Source organism: Solanum stenotomum, chromosome 11 (genome assembly GCF_019186545.1).
Source record: "Solanum stenotomum isolate F172 chromosome 11, ASM1918654v1, whole genome shotgun sequence".
NCBI classification, from domain to species: Eukaryota; Viridiplantae; Streptophyta; class Magnoliopsida; order Solanales; family Solanaceae; genus Solanum; species Solanum stenotomum.
The window spans coordinates 20,474,468-20,496,021 of NC_064292.1; the positions used below are offsets into that span (position 1 = coordinate 20,474,468).

The following is a 21,554-nucleotide window of genomic DNA, read 5'->3' on the forward strand; positions in this document are numbered from 1 at the left end:
AATATGCTCTTGTGTGAAGACCCAAATCTTCCAATTCTGATTGTAGTTAGCATATTGCATACCCAGTCTCCTCCTGCACTTGTGAATTTGTTTGACATCTTGAAATGGTTCCATTAAAGAAATAATAGAAAAGTTATGGTATCTATGAAGCATCTGAATTCTATGGAATGAATTATGAGTTCTAATAGACCTCACATTCTAAACTAATGCTTTTAACTTCATTTATTAGTTATTTTCACTCCCTTCTTAGGGTTTACCTGAAAAGGTTTGTTCTCCACCTTGTTTCTTCCTTTAGTGGTGCTAGTGTCTGGCAGACCAACATCTATCAATGCTTTGGTTATGCTATTCTAATTATCAACTTCTTCAAATTCCTTTTTTGTTGGCCTCTTCCTCCCTGTCCTCTGTGTGTTATTTTCTGATGTGAGACCAATTCATGTAATATTCTTATTGGTGGTGTTTTTGTGTAGGTTTCTATGAAGGCTGCAGTTTCATTGGGGTCCTATTTGCAACATATTCCAGCATGAGGGTGCCTGGAATTGTATCTTCTAGCATACTCTGGATGTCTCTTGTGAATGCACAATCACTCTGCAAAGGTACTACCGATTCCTAAGATACTTCATCATCTTGGTGCTTGACAATCATCAAAGCCTTTTCATACTCTATTTGTATTGCATGTGTACTTTGTGAACCCTCCCCATTGCTCATTGAAGAGTCCACAAATTGTACTCATTTAGGGCTTATTTTGATAAGAATAGTGTCCTTGAATGCTTATTTTGTATCAATATCTGATGAAAACTCTTAAGTTTCAGGTATTTAAAGTTTTATTGAAACCATGAACACTTAGGTGCAAAAAGAAACAACAAGGCTGAAAAGAACAAAGAAGTTGAAGTCTGAGCATTGCCAAGCATAGTTGGCGCATCGCTGATGGGATTCACTCCGCCCTTTGTTCGAGTACGCGAAGCCCTGAAGGAGAAGGATAAAAAAAGGCGATGAAAGGAGCAGTCGTTACTTCGCTGAATATTTCCGTGAAGTAGTACTATACCGCCCAATGGTCCAGAACGTGAAGATGCTGAAGACAGGCACAAAATGACGATGAAACAGAAGAAGGGTGAGTCGCCGAGTCATTCGGCGATATCGACTAACCTCGCCGAACGATCCACCATAACACTATTTTCTGAAACTATAAATACTAGTCTTAGTTATTATGTTTAGGGAATCCGAACATTATTGTAATTTTTACTTTAGAATATTATCTTTCTGGTATTTTCTCTCAAGTTAGGAGAGGGTTTTGAAAGACTTGAAGAAGAAAGGAGTTCATCTTCCCCAAATTAGAAGTGGGTCTTCTCTATTCTTTTTCCTTTGCTCAAATCAAGATTTAATTTATTATACCCATTTGATTTCTCTATCATTTTAGGTATAATTTCTTATTTCTTGATGTGTGGCGTAAAACCCCCATTCTTGGGGTGTGATTTAGCAAATATGTGTTGATATTATTGTTGGGTCTTGCTTGCTGATAGGTTAGATGTATTTTAATGGAGATTTTACCTAGTGGTTGTGGTTTAATTTAATGGGTTTGTAGTTGCAATTACAAAACCACCCATCTATTTTCGACTTGCTCGAGAGAGAGGTCACGAAACCAAGATCGCTAGATTGATGGCCTAAGGATTGGTTCGACATGAGGTTTAGCCCGAGAGGGTGATCCCTAGTCCCATATCCTAACACTCAGCTTGAGAGAGTGAGTGGGGTAAGGCGTAGGCTAGCCTTCATGCGGCAAATGGGTATCCGAGAGGAACCTATTTGAAACGGGATAAGTTGCCCGAGAGGGAACTTATTTCCATCTAAAGCTTAGCCTAGTCACTATTATCTTGCAAATTTTCTATCGAAAGCATGTACCCAACGATTTATATCATTATATAATTAGGTTACACCCCAAGAACTTCTCCCCATACTTGAATTTTCTCTTTATTTTTGTTTTTTTAGCTATACTTGTGACAAACCCCCATTGGCATCTGACACTTTGGTGTCACCCACTTGAATTTACTTTGTTTTTATTTGATGATTTCTCAAACTATTGCTATCTAGAACAAAATTGTAGCCTAACTACTATTTTCACTACCACTCCCTTGGGACACGACCCCAACCTTTAGTTGGGTTACTATATTATCAATGATTGTAGACCCTCGTACCGTAGGTTAGTGTCGTTGGTCACGTTAAGCATCAAAATGGCGTCGCTTCCGAGGAGTGGTGTCACGTGATGATGTAGATTTCTAGAGTTTTTGTTCTTTTTAGTGTAGTTTTACTAACTTAATTTTTAGTTTTATTTTGCTTGTTTATGTGTTGAAACAGGAAGGATGACTATTAATGATGACAAAGGTCACAAATGGACCAAGTGCTATCTTCTTTCTACCCAGAGCCAAAAGAGGGGTGGCCTCATGAAAATGAGGCAAACCTCACTAATGGAACTTGAGTAAGGAGTTGCATTGCGCCACGACGTCAAATAAGGCACTTCTTGGGAGGCAACCCAAGGTTTTACCGCTTTATTTTTGCTTTAAGAAATAATGGTGTGTTGTTTGTGTAGGTCGAAGTATGGAGAGTGAGTGAAAAGTACAAATTGGCGAGCCAAAGGTCCAGTTGGCGCTTCACCAAAAAAATCGGCAACCCTGACTTAGATCGCCATTGGACTAAAGACAACTTCAAAATGGAGTCTGTAAAACTCGGCATGCCTAGGAAATTATTGGCGAATCGTCGACCTGGTCGGCGATTGTGATCTAGTTCACCGTTTGGACCCCTAGTTTAATTGGAGGTCCAGTACAACTCGGCGAGGTAGGTATTAACTCGGCGAGTCGCCGAATGAATTAGCGACCATGACTAATATCGTCGAATGGGCAAGAACTGGACGGTTTCTTAAAAGGTCAAATGTTTAAAATTTCAAACTCTACACTTTCCCTCACTTTAGATCTTCACAAACTTGAACCCTTTTAGTATTTTCAATATTTCTTGCATTTTTACTGTATTTGAGTTGTTGATTTGTGCTCAGATTTGGATCGCATTCCTGCCTAGCACATCAATACTATCTAATTCGGCGTCAAAGGTTGGTAATCAAACCTCTCATTTATATGATCAGAATTTTTACTCATTTGCATAATGTTATTATGATTGAAAACCGTTGTTCAGTCTCTGAGTCGATGGGATTGCTGTAATACCAATTACGATTCAATACTTACTGCGTAACTCGTAGAATCCCACTAGATCGTGCATTTATTTGAATTGTGTTGATATGGGTGTGTAAAAAATTGGTACGGGTCTTCGTTGAATTCATGCCTTAGAAGCTTAAACTACATTATCAAGGGTTGCGGGGTTGGATTTGAAAGAAATGGGCTGAAAATAGACACGTTTGGTGAGTTCAGTAGAGATCGCCGATCGCTATCGTTCCCATTTTGCCTTTACTAACTAATAAATGTATTAATTGATCTGATACTTTTGGCGGTAAGTATGGTGTCGCCAAGTGCACTCGGCGACTCGCCGAAAGTCTCCTGGCCTTCCCTTTTGTCTGCACCCTTGTATCATTTGTGCATTATTTTTCAGTGCATCGCCTAATGGTATGAGCACTCCAACAACTTGGTTGGTGACATAATTCTACACCCACGACTCCCCTTGCTCCTATTTAAACTATTACCTAACTTTCTCTCGAAGCCTTTTGCAGAAATAGCTAGACCAAAAGTAGTAGGAAAGGATATGTTACCCTTACATGTAAGAGCACGAGATTTCAAAAGAGACGAGAATATAGCATAACAGGCAAAACGAAGAAGACAAAGTAAGAAAGAGAGCTCCAGCAGAAGGATCCCCATTGACTCCACAATTCCTTCATGGAAACGTGGAGTCTACACGGCTATAAACTCCTTTTGGGCGAGCATTGACGTGGACAAAATGGTTGCTGCTAACATCTCTGCAGAATCTAGGGCAAATGAACACAATGAGAACCAAAATGACAATTCGGGGACTATTGTCAAATTCCAGGCTAATGTATTGGGCAACAGCTCCCCGACAGATGGAGCAAGCATATAGACAGGATCCCTTCTTTACCTCCTTCTCTGTTCTTTCTCTACTATAACTTCTGGATATTTCTACTTGCATTTGAGGACAAATGCATTTAATCGTGGTGGGGAGAGGCCCACACCTTTTGTATTGATATTTGTGTTTTTTTTGTGCATATTTGGGTTATCTGTTCCTTTTTAATTGTGTTATATACTGCTTTTCGTGGATGCTTGAGCTTGTGGCTCCTCTTTATTTAAATTGTAAAATGATTTTTGACCCTTCAGATTTTTTTTGAATATTCGAACATTTTTGCCACCCCTTGTGAGTTGAATGTGGCTGTTCTTTTGCAAAAAAATGAGTTTCGGTCTCGATCAATATCGATGACTTGAATAGTGCTCTTGATTGAAAGAACATGAATGCCCGGCAACGACGAGGCCAAATGAAGTTGCATAAACAATTTGTGAACTCTTTGCATCTCGTTATGATTAGCCATTTATCGAATTGATTTTCTTGTAATGACCGTTGCACACTAGCGAAAGTGTGTAGTCTTGTTTGACTGAAGTGTCGATGCCTTATGTGATTAGCTTGCTTTGAACCATCCATGAATAAACCTAGATTTTGCCCTGTTAGATTGATTGATATTGAAAGGTGTCATCTTGAGATGATCTTAGGCATATTTAAATAGTGTGAGCCAAATTTTAAATAAACCTCTTTTGTGGCCAACTCGTGAGCGTGTGAAACTTGAACACCCTTTTGAGCCTTACCTTTCTTTGGAAAAACCTTGATGAACCCTAGACCTTACTTGACCCACTACCTGTAATCCTCTTGATTTGTGGTTTAGCGAATAGCCAACTTAGGCCAAAAGCCGAAGTTGTGGGTGTGGTGAAAAGGAAAAGGAGAAGTCAAGAAGTGCAAGAAAAGTCCCCCTTAACCCATGGTGTTGCAGAACAATGGAAACCCTCCTAAAAAAAGTGCGTGGAATAAAATACAAAGGAAATCGGGTTTCCAAGCAATCCATGTAGGTGAATAAAAAGATGACTTAGAAGCACTAGAAAATGAATTGATAAAGGAAAACAAGTAAATGCCTTGAGAATACCACATCTCACAAGGAAGAAATCACTGATCCTAAATGACGATACATTTGCACTCATCCCCATTACAAGCCTTAGAAACACTTTTTTGATCTTGAGTAAGCCAAATCGAAAGTTGATTGGAAACTAAGGGCAAACCTATGGGTGAAAGCACTGATTGTGTTCCTCTTTTTTGAGTGTGAGTGTTGCACCTGATTCCTGATCTTAAATTGATGAACCTCTGTGTGTGAATATGGAATCATTCTTCATGTGATGGCATTTAGATACTTTTTGTTGAGCTTGAACTTGCACAAGTAGCAAGTATTGCGAGCATGAGAATCTTTGGTAATAGTGTGCCACAACCTGAATCTTTGAGTACACAATTGATCCTTGCATAAGTAAATTGAGTCTTGTTGTGTGCATTCTTGATTGAGTCTTGTGTAGCACTGTTTAAGACATCCTTTTTGAAAGGCTGAACTTGAGTTTGCTTCAGGACAAGAAAAAATTTAAGTTGGGGGTGTTGATGAGTCCACAAATTGAACTCATTTAGGGCTTATTTTGATAAGAATAGTGTCCTCGAATGCTTATTTTGTCTATCTGATGAAAACTCTTAAGTTTCAGGTATTTGAAGTTTTATTGAAAGCATGGACCCTTAGGCGCAAAAGGAACAAAAGGGCTGAAAAGAATAAAGAAGCTGAAGCCTGAGCATCGCCAAGCACACTTGGCGCATTGCTGAAGGGATTCACTCCGCCTTTTATTCCAGTACGCGAAGCATTGATGGAGAAGGATGAAGAAGGCGATGAAAGGAGTAGTCGTCGCTTCACCGAATTTCTCCGCGAAGCAGTACTATACCGACAAATGGTCCAGAACGTGAAGATTCTGAAGGTAAGAATGAAACGGTGATGAAACAGAAGAAGGGCGAGTCACCGAGTCATTCGATGAGATCGACTAACCTCGCCGCACGATCCGCCGCAACACTATTTTCTGAAACTATAAATACTAGCCTTAGTTATTATTTTTAGGGCATCCAAACGTTATTGTAATTTTTACTTTAGAATATTATCTTTCTTGTGTTTTCTCTCAAGTTTGGAGAGGGTTTTGAAAGACTTGAAGAAGAAAGGAGTTCATCTTCCCCAAATTAGAAGTGGGTCTTCTCTATTCTTCTTCCTTTGCTCAAATCAAGGTTTAATTTCTTATACCCATTTTATTTCTTTATCATTTTAGGTATAATTTCTTATTTCTTGATGTGTGGCTAAAAACCCCATTTTTGGGGTGTGATTTAGCAAATATGTGTTGATATTATTGTTGGGTCTTGCTTGTTGATAGGTTAGATGTATTTTAATGATGATTTCACCTAGTGGTTGTGGTTTAATTTAATGGGTTTGTAGTTGCAAATACAAAACCACCCATGTGTTTTTGGCTTGCTTGAGTGAGAGGTCGCGAAACCAAGATCACTAAATTGAAGGCCAAGGAGTGGATCGACATGAGGTTCGGCCCAAAAGGGTGTGCCTTAGTCCTATATCCTAACACTCAATTCGAGAGAGTGAATGGGGTAAGGCGTAGGCTGGCCTTCATGCGACAAATGGGTGTTCGATAGGAACCCCTTTGAAACGGGGTAAGTTGCCCGAGAGGGAACTTATTTCCATCTAAAGCTTAGCCTAGTCACTATTATCTTGCAAATTTCCTATCGATAGTATGTACCCAATGATTTATATCAATATATAATGTGGTCACACCCAAAGGAACTTCTCCCCATAGTTGAATTTTCTCTTTATTTTTGTTGTTTTAGCTATACTTGTCACAAACCCCCATTGATATCTGACACTGTGGTGTCACCCACTTGAATTTACTTTGTTTTTATTCGATAATTTCTCAAACTACTGCTAACTAGAACAAAATTCTAGCCTAACTACTATTTTAACTACCACTCCCTTGGGACACGACCCCAACCTTTAGTTGGGTTACTATATTATCGACGATCATAGACACTCGTACCGTAGGTTAGTGTCGTTCGTCACGATAAACATCACTCATCCCCTCTTGGATTTCTTCATGGCTACTGTTATGAATATCTTCTTCTACCCCTTTGTTTCACTAATAAGTTTCTCCTTGACTATCTGTGGGTGCTTGTGGCATAACTATATTATTTTTGTTATTGCTGGCTTTAATCTATTGAGGGTCTTCTGATGAGTTTGAGGTTTCGACTCATTTAGGGCATTGTTTTCATAGTTTTATTGTCCTAAATGCCTAATTTATGGCCTAAACTGATGTTAAAGTGTTAATTTCCAGAAATGAAGGCTAAGAGCAAGGCAATGACAACACCAGACAAGAAGGAGGGAAGAAAGCTGGAGAAGTTGAAGAAAGGCAGTCCTCGTGATCGATAAGAACACTCAGCGAGCCGTCAGTGGCATTTCAGCTTGTCAAAAGTTCCAGCATGCCAATCTTGCGGAAAAACCTACTTGGCAATGGAAATGGACAGTTGACATACCGCCGAATGGATCGGTGACCTCGATCCTGATTGCCTAAAGTCACAGAACTCTGAGGTTAAAAAGCCTGGGCAAACCGGCAATGATCGACTAACCTCGCCTAGTTTTCCTGAAGGCCAAAATTTGAGAACGTATATATTGAATTTCAAAAAGCAGAAAAAGGAATCATGTCATTTCCCTGAGTAATTTCTCCATTGTTGAACTTTGAGCTTTCATTGGAGACTTTGTTTTACTTAGTTTAAGGATTTTTTAGTGGATTTTGAGTTGGATTTTTGTATTAAGCATTTTTTATTAATGTAAAGACGTGGATTGCAATACGCATATTATGGAGAACATAATTGATATTGATTTCTTCCCTTTTATAACCTAGCCTACTCACTAAGATTCAACAATTGTTAGTAAATTACTATTACCCATATAGCAAAATTAGCCTTTAATCGATCACATCGCCAAGTATCCTTTATCTACTTGATTACTCCCCTATTTTTATAATGTTTTAGTTGTTAATTGACAAACCTAATCCCCTATCTAACATTTGTGCAAACCCCTTTGATTTATCTAAATGATTTCGATAATTTCTATTCCTACATTACATTAGACCACGTTTAACTTTGTAACTTAATTCTAACTTGTATCACTCCTTGTTGGATCGAACCTATCTCTTTGTTGGGTTTATACTAGATTGCAACCACGTATACCTATTATTGGTTGAGGTGTAGTTGAGCATTTATTAAAAATGGCACCGCTGTCGGGGAGTGATGTTTTAGATTTCTATTAGTGAAGTTTAGATTGTGATCTTTTTGGGTTGTAGTTGAATCAACTTATATTATTTTGTGTTTGTTGTTTTTAGTTGTTTGTGAACAGAGAAAGAGACAAGTGTGAATAGAAGTAACGGTTTCCATCTTGGACACAAGATGACATGGCCGATTTGAATGATGTCAAAGAAATTCACGTGGGTGGTATAGGTGAGGATCCCCATGATCATATTTGGAACTTTGTGGACGTATGTGGTCCATTCTCAATCAAAAACAGCTCACAATAGTCATTCTGTCTCTGGTGGTTTCCTTTTTCTTTGACGGGGGAAGCGACCAAATTGTTAGATGATCTATTGAGGGATTCCATTACCACTTGGGATAAATTTACTGAGGCATTCTACATAAGTTTCTTTCCTCCTTCAAAGATGATGGCATTAAGAGATAATATTCAGGGCTTTAAACGTTTAGAAGGTGAGCCAATCCATGAGACATGGCTGAGATTTCAGAGTGATACTTCAATGTCCTACTCACGGGCTTCCAAATAACGTGTTGTTACAACACTTCTACCGGAGTTTAGACTCGGTGAGCAAAGGTGTGGCTGATCAAATTTTCTGAGGAGGTGTAATGCAACAACTTTTCAAAATAACATCTAATTTCCTCGATGGTAGGACCAAAATAAATAAAGCCTGGTACATTAGGGAGGACCATGTGTCTCTTTTGACCTTTAGGATGACAAAGGAGCACATAGAGTAGGATCAAGAGAGAGACCAAAATATGGCCAAAATGATGACCTAATTAGATATTTTGTTTAAAAATGTGATGGGTAGTGAGTCAAAAAGTGTAAACGATGTCGGCATTAGTGGATTAAACCCCGAGGATGAACACATTGAGGCTCTCTATAATGAGAAAGTGAATTTTCTTGCGAATCCAGGAGGATGTTTCCGTCCTAGCTATCCAAGGCAGCCAGGAATCCAGGTTGGAATAGAGAGAGGGATGATGGATGGAGAGACCATAATAGGGAATGGCGTGACTGTGTGAGTAATTGGAAGGAACGGGATGGTGATAAGGAAATATACATTCCACCCCATGAGCATCCAAAGCCAGAGGAACAAAGGGATGACCTAGAGAACTTTTGCACTAAAGATATGCTTTCCCGCATTCTCAATAAAGTGAAAGGGTTGGATAAAATGGTTAAAGGAATGAAAGAGGACGTCTCCACACTCAATCCGACGATCACCTCTCACTTAGTGTCCATCAAACAACTAGAAATACAAATGGGTCAAATCTCATCTAATTTGAACCCAAGGCAAAAAGGGGGTCTACAGAGTGATACCTTGGCTAACCTGAAAAATAAACCTTGAAAGCATATCCACATTGTGCCACAGCGTTAAATAAGGTGCTTCTTGGGAGGCAACCCAAGATTTTATGTTTTTAATTACTGTTGTTTTAATAACGGGTGTTGAATGTGCTTGTTGAAAATTTGAAATTTTGGGAAACTGAGCAGTTAGGCGAGGTAATGGTCCAGTCGGTGAATCACCGAACAGGTCGGCAATCCTGACTTGGACTGTTGTTTGAACCACCTATCTTGATGGAGGTTCTGTAAAACTTAGTGGGCTAAAGTGTTACTCGGTGCATTGTCGAGTGGGTCGGCGACGTATGTTTTGGTCGCCGACTAGCGCGTGAACGGAAGAGACAACAAGGTCTAACCATTTTAAATTAAAAAATCTCCTTCATTTCATACTTTTCAACTTCCAAGCTTTCACAACCGTATATCTTATTACTCTCGTACTAGTTTACTTGATTATTTAAGATCAATAAGTCGAGGAGGATTTGGGATTCATTGCTAGCCTAGATTTTCAAATTCTCGGCATATAAGATTGGCTTTCCGAACCCGGTCTTTACATTTTGTTGAAATCTAGTGCTTGATCATTGTGTTGCTGTTCTCTGTGCATAATTATTGATTTGTTGAATGTGTGGTGTTAATGCCTGCCCGTATTTAGTTTTAATCGTGTTAATTGGCTGAAATCATGAAATCTCGTGTCTGCGCATGATAAATTTGTTGGGTTGTGTTGAATTTATTGTGGGTCTAGTGGGGGTTAAGTCTGAGTAACCCCCAATCATGCTGACTGTTAGATTTCGCCCAATGATACAAAGCTTGATGTCATTCTTAAGGGTAAAAGACGTCAATTGGCCAGTTTTGGCCAAATCGAGGGAAATGTGAGTACCCCGTGGGAATGGGCAGTATGGGTCTGAGTCTAATTGCATAGAATATTAGTTTAATTTGTTTTCGTGTGCTGTAGGTTAATTTTCGAAGGTCAGGTAAAAATATGGTAAGTTGGACTATTCAGCGAGCTGGGTCGAACTCATCGAGTGGTTCGGCGGTTCCCTTAAAGACCCATCGATCGCCTTTTCACTCTCCATTTTATTGGATTGAGTTATGTAACTTTTGGCAATATGCTTGAGCTCGCCGAGTACACTCGCCGACAGTCCCTTCTGATCTCCCTTCTACGCCCAAAATTCCTGATTTTTTTTAATATTCGTGAGCTACTTCTAGTTTACCGAATGGTGTCGGCAATCCACCGAATGGCCATAGACATCACCTACATGTGCTTACTTTTGAAAGATGTTACTCTGGAACTTTCAGTGAGCTTGACTTGGCTTGCCAAAGGGATTTGGCTACTCTTTCTGTCCAATTTTCAAACTTTAAATTTTCTTTTCGAATTGCACCTAACGTGCGTGGTTTTGTTTTGAAAAAATGGATTGACCTAAGGTTGCATGAAGAAATCAACTGTCCCGAAAGCGGGCTAGAGGGATTGTCATTAATGAGGAGGTTGCAGCTTCCCGGGCCCTAATTTCCAAACATCCTCCAAAAGGGGAAGGGGCAAGTGCAAAGGCTTAGTACAAACCACACCAGCGGAGGAGAGCTTCGACAATAAGGGAGTTTATGCCACTCACCTCACTACTTCTGAAAGTTAGGGCCACTCAGAGGGTAGTTCTCTGACCTCCGTCTCTAAGCAGGAAGATGATCAGCTCCTACAAGCTAGGAGAGTAGAGCTACGCTCCAAATCAATGAATGATCCCTCAAGGATCCTGGTGCCTCCTACGTCTCCTCCATCTCCAACTCTAGCTTAAGTACTAGTGCAGGCTCCACAAGTTCAGGTTCCTCCACCACTGTCACTCAATAGACTAAAGGCCGAGGGTTAGTGGACAATTCTAGAGAAAAAACGGATGTCCACAGATGGTGTGGTAGACATGTACCCTGAGGTTTGGAGCACACTCCAGTTCCATAAATTCAAGTTATTCACAAAGCCCCGAGGCCCTTACATTCTCACTTGGGTTCGAGTTCTATTCTACATATGGGGAGCTAGTACAGAAGCGGAAAAAGAAAGCCAGCACGTTTAAATCGGTAGATCATGTGATGGTTCGAGGTTAGAAGATGAAGTGTAGTAGCTCGGATATCAATGAGCCACTCGGGAGCACAATGAACTTTATGCATTATTACATTAAAAAGATTTAGAAAAAGACCCTCAATGATTTAAAGGGTTGGCTAGCACCTCTGATCTCCGATGTTACCCCGAGATGGATTGAGGCCAGTGTGCCAATTAAAAAGAAGGACCTGAACATGGCTGCCAGATATGGGTTTGGGTTTATCAGTAGCACTGTTATGCCTTTACAGAACGAGTCGATCTTTTGGCATCCAAAGGCAGCGTGCCTGGGCTATATCATGGATCGGGAGAAGCTTAACTTGGGTCTTCTCATTTAGCAAGAGATGGTCATGAGGTTCAAGCAGAGTTAGACCTCTCTTCCCTTTCCGGTGATGCTCACCGAGTTGTGTAGGCGGGCCCGTGTCCCGATGAATGAGATGATGGATGTGGAAGTTACCACTACTTCCTCTACTGAAATTCAACGTATCGAGGCCGAGTACATAATGGATAAGGCCGATATGAGAAGAGTTGCACCAGTGGATACGGCCCCGGTAGTTAATGTTGATATGTTGTTGACTGAGGAAAAACTTCCTCCTCAGGCCAATCAGCGTACAGGTATATCTAGCCCCCCTACTATTATACCTCCTTCTACTGATGTACCCCCTCCCTATGCTGTTGCTACTGCCTCCCGATCCCTATCACCCAGTCTATGTTATGTAAGATGGACTATCTAGCTCATTCCACTTATGTACGTGCCTCCCGGGTAGAGGTCACTTTTCCTGGGATGATAGAGAGGGTGATTGTTGCTGCTTTGGCCCTGATTATGGTTGAGATAAGAGAGCATCGGGAGTTGATAGATGCTCAGGGACTTGCACTGGATGCCCTAACTGTGAGGATTGAGGCTTGTGAGGGTCGGGGTGATTCTACTACTTTGATGGCCTTGAAGGCTGATGTTGTTGGGTTGAGGTAAAATTTTGACGAGATGAAGTCCACAAATTTGTCGATGCTATTCGGCATAGTTGAGATCCCTGACATCTTGAGTGCAGATGTCCCTGTAAGTTAAGATATTCCTCCTGCTACTACGCATGCAGATGTTGTTTGAGAGGACACACATGTTGAGTCTGATGTTGTGATTGATGAGGAGGAGCTCGATGTTTGAGACGCAATTATGTATGATGATTTAGCATATCTTGAGGGAGCCATGGTTGAGACAGCTGTGTGGGCTTCTTTGAGTGAGACATAGATGGTGGGCTCTAGTGGCCCCATAGCCTTAACAGGGAAGTTTAGAATATTTTAGAGGGTTTAGCATGTTAGAGCACCAAGGTGTCATCCACGAGGGTCATCCATGCCTTGTGGTTAGACCCACGATCCGTGGGAAGCCTCGTCGATGAGCCACCCTTGAAATCTACTGAAGGTAGTAACCACGAGCAGGACCCATGCCTCATGAATAGGTCCACGCCATGTGGTTGGGCTTCGTAAGCCAAGTGCCCATTTTCAGTGTCACATACCCCAAACCGCGCCCAACCAAGACTGGCCATAGGTCAACCTACTCCCCATGGTTGGGGTTTCATGGGTGAGGCAGTGAGACAGTTTCAGGTGGTTAAGTTTAGGGGTACTTTGGGGTTTTGCAGTTTTAATTAGGAATAAGTGATGTCGTTTTACCCTAATCTAGACAACCTATATAAATACTTTAGACCCCTAAATTAATTCATTCTAATTCATTATTTTATGACCCCAAAGGAAACCTAACTCTCTCTCAAATATTCTCTCTCTAGAAAGTGAAGTAGAAGAAGAAGAAAAAGAAGAGGAGAATCAAGTTAGGTCAGGCCAAGTCTCCATTCTTCCAAGATTTTTGGGCATTGTAATCAAGGTATGATAGTTTATTCATTCATGGATCCCTTTTATCCATGAAGCCCCATGTTTTCCCCAATTGAGAAGAAGAATTCCCCAAGTCAATCTAGGGTTTCTTCTAATGTTATGGTTATGATCCAATAGAGTGTATTATGATTGTTTATGACTGTTTATGACGGAATTGCATGTTTTTAGTATGATTATACATGTATTCATGATTAACCTAAGATTCTAAAGCGAATTGATATAGTTGAATTTTATGCCATGAAAAGGGAAATTGAGGGCTTAGATGTGATCTTCTAAGATTGATGAATTGCATTATAGATTGCTTGAGATTAGAGCACCTAGACATGAATTGCTGAAAAGTAAAGCTAAATACATGAATTGATCTAGATTAAATCTTAGATGATGAATTTTGTCTACTAGTGCTTGAGGTTAAGCCTATATGAAGATATATGACTAGAATCATTTAAGAATGAAGCATGTGGGTAGAATACCTTGAGACTTAGGTCTATGAGATGCTTATGAGAAGTATTGCTTGTGAGTAAAGCTTGAAGTTATAAATATGTTTATTTCTAGGGATTTGAGAGTAAGGCTAATGTGTTTAATCATGAATGTTAAGGCTTTGAGAGTGAAGCTTATACAATAATGGTAGACTATTAGATAGAATTGTTGTGGAAGGACCTTACCCACCTAATCTACCTCATGAATGTTTGAATGCATGAAGTGATAAAATCACATGAGTTAGGATGATATCCATGTCTAGTGCTTGAACCTTAGATATGCTGATTGAAAGTAAGTCTTGAACCTCAAGGAAGTGAAGTAGGAGATTATGCATGTTTTATGAAGTTTATATATGCTTTAAGAACACTTTGAGAGTGAAGTGTTAATGATCATGATATTGCTGTTGTGTTGATTGAAAGGCTATTCTAATGAACACATAATGAACATGACGTGAAAGGTTTTCTCACATAGAATGATTCTAGGTTGAAATGTTTTCTCACCTAATTGAATCAAAGGCTAAAGAGCCATCATATAGTGATAGTTGCTCACGCATGGTCTAAAGATTTAAGTTAATGATGTACCTTGATTCAGTAGGCCAAAGGCACCTTTTTATGAGAAATGAAGTTAATAAACATGAGGTGACTACCCATGTCCTGTGATGAGGAGTGTGAGGTGATTACCTTTATATATACATATATGACTCCTAAGGCAAGGCAAGAGGTGAGGCGAATACCTATGATCCTTATTAAATGATGTGGAGGCAAATACCTATATCATATCATGTTGGAAATGGAGGCGAATACGTATGATCCTTATTAAATTATGTGGAGGCGATTACCTATATCATTTTGATGAAGGGGCATGGAGGCGAATACCTATGATTCCCTAAAATGGTCATGGAGGCGAATACCTATGACTATACATATAAAGCAAAAGGAGAATACCCATCATCCTTTATGATAGACTTAGAGAGAGGAATTCCTATGTATTAAGAGTAAAGTAAGAAAAATGTGAACTATGAAATATGAGAATGACTAGTTTGGATTGTAGCTTATTAGGCCCTTCCAATACATGTATGACTAGAGGTGATTTCCCTTGTCTATGAGAAAGAAGTTAATTATGAGAATAAAAGATGATGTATATGAATGATGACCTAAAGAGGTTTACTTAGCATGGGTGAGATTAATGGGGTCTTCTCCATGCATTGTGATATACCGTGATTTTGACGATATTTTTCATGCGTTTCACTTAGAGTTTGTGTTTGTCTTGGGATATTTTGTATTAGAAATAATCTTTTGTGTATCATGTTTGCAGCAAATAGGCTTGGATGCGGTTGATAAAGATGCGAGTTGAATTTAGCAGAAGTGACCACCAACGGAGCCACCCACAGACTGTAGGTCCAATGACGGGCCGTGGGTGGGCAGTCATAAGTCTTGGTTTGAGAGTGTAGTTTCATAACTCAACCATGGATTGACAGGACGGACCGTATCCCAACTCATGTATTGTAGGTGGAAGATTAGGAAGGTTAGACAAGTGTGGAACCACGGAGTAGACGATGTACCGTAGGTCGACCCACGGTTCGTCCTGCATAACCGTCGATGGTGAACTAAAATTTGAAGGTTCTAGTACCTGATGAATCTGTCTAAGTGTTGAGCCATAGAGGGGACCTACGGACCCTAGGTCGACCCACGGTCCGTAGGTCAAGTCGTTGACTGAAGCTGCGTCCCAACAGTTTATTTTCGTATTTTATTTAGGATTTGTTTTCTATAAATAGGAGTTGTATTCCTCGTTTTTGGGGGTTAGACATTATTGTAAACTTCTAGATTTTGATGTTTTAAGGAATTAACTTGCAAACTTTAGCAATTTGATTTCCGGTATTATTTGATACAATTTGCACTTTGAATTTCAATTTAAGATTTGGATTTTCATCTATTCTATTTGTAAGTTCATGATTTCGTTTAACCTAATTATGAATTTTGAATTCTCAAGCATGAGTAGCTAAATCCACAACTAGGGTTGTGGGAACCATGCATAATCAAATAGTACGAATAATAATTAAGTAATTCTTTAATAGTGTTTATGCATGTATTGTTAATCATTTCTCTTAGAAGTCTTTTTAAGGTTGACCAGTGTTAGAACTCGCCTCGTTCCTACATGCCGGACCAAGGAGGTAATGAATGAGAAAGGATTAAAAAACAAAGATTTAGTGGTTGCAATCTAATAGTCTAGTGTCAATTGGCATGAGGGTGAAAATAAACCATACATTGATGTGATGACTTATCTGAGGTAAAGGCAAGGGTGAGTAAAGCATACACTCGTAGTCGGAACAAGGTGCGTAGTGAAATTCCCTACTTGGAGAACCAATCACATAGGGATACCTAACTTACCAACTTTGCATGTTAAACACTAGGAAAGGATTACTATTATTAGAATTAGTACGTTAAGAGCTTGTGGGGAACACATATACAATAGTTTATGTCTCATATTGATAACTCGAAGTTGAATCTTATTTACTTGTTACTTAATCAACAATCTATTACTTACTTACACACCCCCTTTTATTTATTTTTATTGGAAATAGTTTGACTAAACAGATATAATAGTTGGTTAAGTTTAAGTCTGAACCATATTCCTCGTGGGATCGATCCCAACCTACAAGTTGGGTTCTTTATTTGACAACGATGACTTATACTTCTTTAGGAAGGTGTAATTTGAGCTTATCATATTTTGGCGCCACCGCCGGGGAGTACGACTTTTAGATTAAGTGTAACTACATTGTTGAACTTTAGTCAAGTATTTCCTATTTTATGTTTTTCTTTTGTTTTTGTTTTCTGCAAGTTTCTACTCTTAGTGTATGCCAAGTGCATGAAGTTGAGGCTAATCTTTGACCCCCTACAATCCAGAATTGAATAAAACTTTGACGAGAATGAATAACCAAGGGGTATAAAACAATCCAATCAGAGAGGGTCTAGGTGATGGACTTCAATTGCAGTCTCCTGGGGTTGTTGATGTGGCCGCTTAGATTCTTGGTGATAATCTACTTGGAAATCAAGAAAGGGTGCAGAATCTGCCAAAACCGAGGCTTCGTGATAACTATTGGGTTGACTATAGTACAAGTGAATTCGAAGGTCCTATTGTTGTACCACCTCTACCTCCAGGGCATATATTTGTGGTAACCAGTAGTCTGCTGCAAATGCATACAACACGAGGGTTGTTTGTTGTTCTAGGTTCAAAAGATCCGCATGGTCACATGGCTAAATCGAGAAGTGTCTGCAAGAGTTGTATGGGGCGACCAAAATTGGATATGGATGTTATAGGTATGACAATTTTTCCTCTGTCATTGATTGGTGATGTTGCCTGTGGTTTTTAGAGCTTTTATATAATTTGATTCATACATGGGACCAATTGCTTAGGTGTTCTGTCGAAGTGTTTTCGGGTGTCTATGAAGCTGAATCGCAAGGATAAATTGCCTAACTTCGTAGCACTACCTGGAGAATCCATAAGTAGTTCATGGATTAGGTTCACTATGTTCATTATAAGTGTGCCTAATCCCCTCATAGATGATGAGTCAATTAAGGAGTACTTCTAAAGAGGACACAATGACAATGTAAAGGATATGCTAGATACTATTGTTGGAGGATCATATGGTGAGTGCACTTTTGGGGAGATTGCTGAAAAATTGGAGAAGATTTCCTGAAATAATAAGGTATGGAGCACTAGAAAGGATAAAATCGGAAGAAATACGTTCATGGTCCAAACTGCAACAGCGGATTTTGTGATACTTGATTGTGAGGTTGTTTTTGAGGTCCCCATCATCCTAGAGAGGCCATTCCTTGCTACTGGATGTGCCTTAGTCGACATAGAGTGAGGGCACATGAAATTTTGACTGAATAATAATAAGGTAACTTTTAATATTTGTACGTCTATGAAGCAGGAAAGCGATCTCAAGTCGGTATCAATGGTAAATCATATTGTAGAGCGAGGTTCTGAACTTTCTATTAAAGAGAGTTTGGGTATAAATGCACTGGCAATGGTAATGATGAATTTTGACAGTGATGGTATGGAGGACTATGATGAATTAGTTTTCGCACTTGATAAGTTCAAATTTCGTTCCAAAGCAAAAAGATTGGAGTTAGATATGAAGAATTGCAACTCTCCACCTGTAAAAATCATCTGTGGCAAAGGCTCCAAAATTGAAGCTCAGGGCTCTACATCTCATTTGAGGTATGTATTCTTAGGGAAATATGGCACTTTACCGGTAATCATTGTTGCTGATTTGAGTGAGGTACAAGTAGATACATTGGTTTATGTGTTGAAGAGGTTTAGGCGGGCTATTGGGTGGACTATTGCGGACATTATAGGGATTCCTCCTGGTATTTGTTCTCATAAAATCCAACTCATGTCAGACATCAAGCCAACTATTGATCAATAAAGGAGACTGAATCCACCTATGCAAAAGGTAGTGAAAAAGGAATTATCAAATGGTTGGACGTTGCAGTCATATACCCTATTACAGATAGTAGTTGGGTCTGTCATGTTCAGTGTGTACCTAAGAAAGGTGGGATTACTGTGGTTCCTAATGCAAAAAATGAGTTGGTCCCATGAGGCTAGTGACTGGATGAAGAGTATGCATGGACTACCACAAGCATTTAATGGAAAGTATGCATGGACTACCACAAGCTAAATGCTTGGACAGAAAAACATCACTTCCCGATGCCGTTCATGGACCAGATGCTGGATCATCTTACTGGTAAGGGTTGGCATTGCTTTCTAGATGGATATTAGGACTACAATCAAATTTCCATAGCTCCGGAAGATCAAGAAAAAACCAGCTTTGATTGTCCATATGGGACTTTCGCCTTCAAAAGGATGCCATTTGGGTTGTGTAATGCTCCAGTGACCTTTCAGCGGTGTATGATGCCGATATTTTCAGATATAGTGTAGGAAATAATTGAGGTATTTATGGATGATTTCTCTATGGTAGGTGACTTGTTTGATGGTTGTTTGATGCATCTGGCTGAGATACTAAAATGGTGTGAAGGGTGCAATCTTGTGCTAAATTGGGAAAAGTGCTCATTCATGGTGAAAGAGGGTATAGTTCTAGGCCATCGGATTTCTGAGAAAGGTATTGAGGTTGATAGTTACAAAGTCGAGGTAATAGAAATGCTTCCACCACGTATCTCTGTTAAAGGTGATAGAAGTTTTCTTGGACATGCAAGTTTTTATCGGAGGTTTATCAAAGATCTCTCTAAAATTGCACACCCATTGTGCAAACAACTTGAAAAGGAGTGTAAGTTTGATTTTGATGAGGCTTGTCTTAGGGAATTTGGAGAGTTGAAAGAAAGGTTAGTATCAACACCTATCATTATTTCATCGGATTGGGGGCAACCGTTTGGAGTAATGTGTGATGCGAGTGGGGTGGCACTTGGTGTGGTATAGGGATAGAGGCAAGAGAAGATTCTTCATCCGGTGTACTATGTCATCAAAGCTCTAAATGTGCTTGCTCTAGTTTTTGAATTTGAGAAATTTTGATCCTACTTGCTTGGTACTAAGGTCATAGTGCATATTTACCATTATGCATTGAGGTATCGGATGGATAAAAAGGATGCAAAACCAAGGTTGATTAGATGGGTATTGTTGCTGCAAGAGTTTGATTTTGAGGTGAAGGATAGAAAGGAAACAAAAAATTAGGTTGTTGACCATTTGTCTAGATTGGAGGAGGAAGCTATACTCAAGTTGGGAGATGGGACTGAGATTAATGATGCATTCCCAGATGAACATCTATTGACTGCCCGTTATGATTTTATCCCTTGGTTCGCAGATTATTCTAATGACTTGACAAGTGATTTGGTTCCAACGAATTTGTCATTTCACCAAAGGAAATAGTTTATGTTTGATGTGAAGAAGTTTTTTTGGGATGAGCCTTACTTGTTTCGTATTTGTGCTGATGTGATTATTCATCGCTATGTGCCAGAGGTTGAGATGATAAGTATACTAGAGGTGTGCCATTCATCACCTGTTGGTAGGCACCAAAGTGGTATTCAGACTGCTCATATAATCTTTCAGTATGGGTATTACTAGCCTACCATCCACCAAGATGCTCATTTTTTCGCCAAGTCTTGTGATCAATGTTAAAGAGAAGTATGAATTTCAATGAAGCAAGAACTACCTATGAACCCGATATTGGTGATTGAGCTATTTGATGTTTGGTGTCTTGACTTCATGGGTCTATTTGTGAGTTCACATGGGATGAAGTATATTCTTGTTGCGGATGACTATGTATCCAAATGGGAGGAAGCAATTGGGCTTTCAAATAATGAGGGCTGGAGTGTCACCGCATTCCTGAAAAAGAGTATGTTCTCCAGATTTGGTACACCTAGGGCGATTATCAGAGATGAAGGTTCTCACTTTTGTAATAAGTTGTTCAAGGCATTGCCAGAGAAATATGGAGTTCATCACAATATAGCCACTCCTTACCATCCGCAGTCTAGTGGGCAAGTTGAGGTGTCAGATATAGAGATAAAGCAAATCTTTGCAAAGACTGTGAACACCAGCAAAACTAATTGGTCAAGAAGGCTTGATGATGCTCTATGGGCCTATTGCACAACATTTAAGACTCCTATAGGTATGTCCCCCTACAATATTGTAAATGGGAAGTCATGTCATTTGCCAGTAGAGCCAGAGCATAAATAAATGTGGGCGCTAAAGAAGTTGAATTTGGATTGGGGCGCTGCATCGAGTCAAAGGCTAATGGATATGAATGAGCTTGATGAGTTTCTCCTAAAAGCATATGAAATTTCAGCCCTGTACAAAGAGAAGATGAAAAACTACCATGATCAAAAGATTGAAAAGTGCGAATTTGTTGTTGGTGATCTGGTGCTCTAATTCAACTCAAGGTTGAGGTTGTTTCCTAGCAAGCTCAAGTCCAAGTGGGCCGGGCCATTCAGAGTAACTCAGGTATTTCCACATGGAGCGGTCGAGCTCGAGAACAAGGAAGGAACAAGGTTCAAAGTGAACGGACAGAGGATCAAAGCCTACTTGGGTAAATCTGAGAGTGTGCAAGAAGTTATCGAGGCCTACTATCTTTATGAAGTCTGAGTAATCAAGGTGTTTGTGTCGTGCCTTGACATTAAATCCAGTGCTGCTTGGGAGGCAACCCAATATGTACAATCTAGCCAACTATAGGAGTTTCTTTTCAATATAGGAGTTTTCCTCTTTATTTTTGATTTTGTAGCTCTTTAGATAGGCGTTTATTTTTCCGTTTAGTGTTGGCTAGATATAGAATAGGGTCCATGTCTAAAAAGTGACCAGAAAAAGTAAAAGGAAATATCCTAATGGTTGCTACATGTGGAGGGATAAGGAGGTAGAATCTGCAGAAAATAGTTGTGCAGCGGTCTACTGGCCCCTATCGACAATTCGTTGGTTAGT

The 21,554-nt window shown here is 39.7% G+C and overlaps 1 protein-coding gene across 1 annotated transcript; it reads left to right on the top strand.

The window, feature by feature from the left end:
• The first annotated feature begins 20,819 nt into the window (after positions 1–20,819).
• On the top strand, positions 20,820–21,224 carry LOC125845742 (uncharacterized). The gene is made up of 2 exons (XM_049525276.1): positions 20,820–20,977; positions 21,023–21,224. Exons 1-2 carry the CDS (start codon positions 20,820–20,822, stop codon positions 21,222–21,224), a joined length of 360 nt encoding a protein of 119 aa, XP_049381233.1.
• Positions 21,225–21,554: the final 330 nt, after the last annotated feature.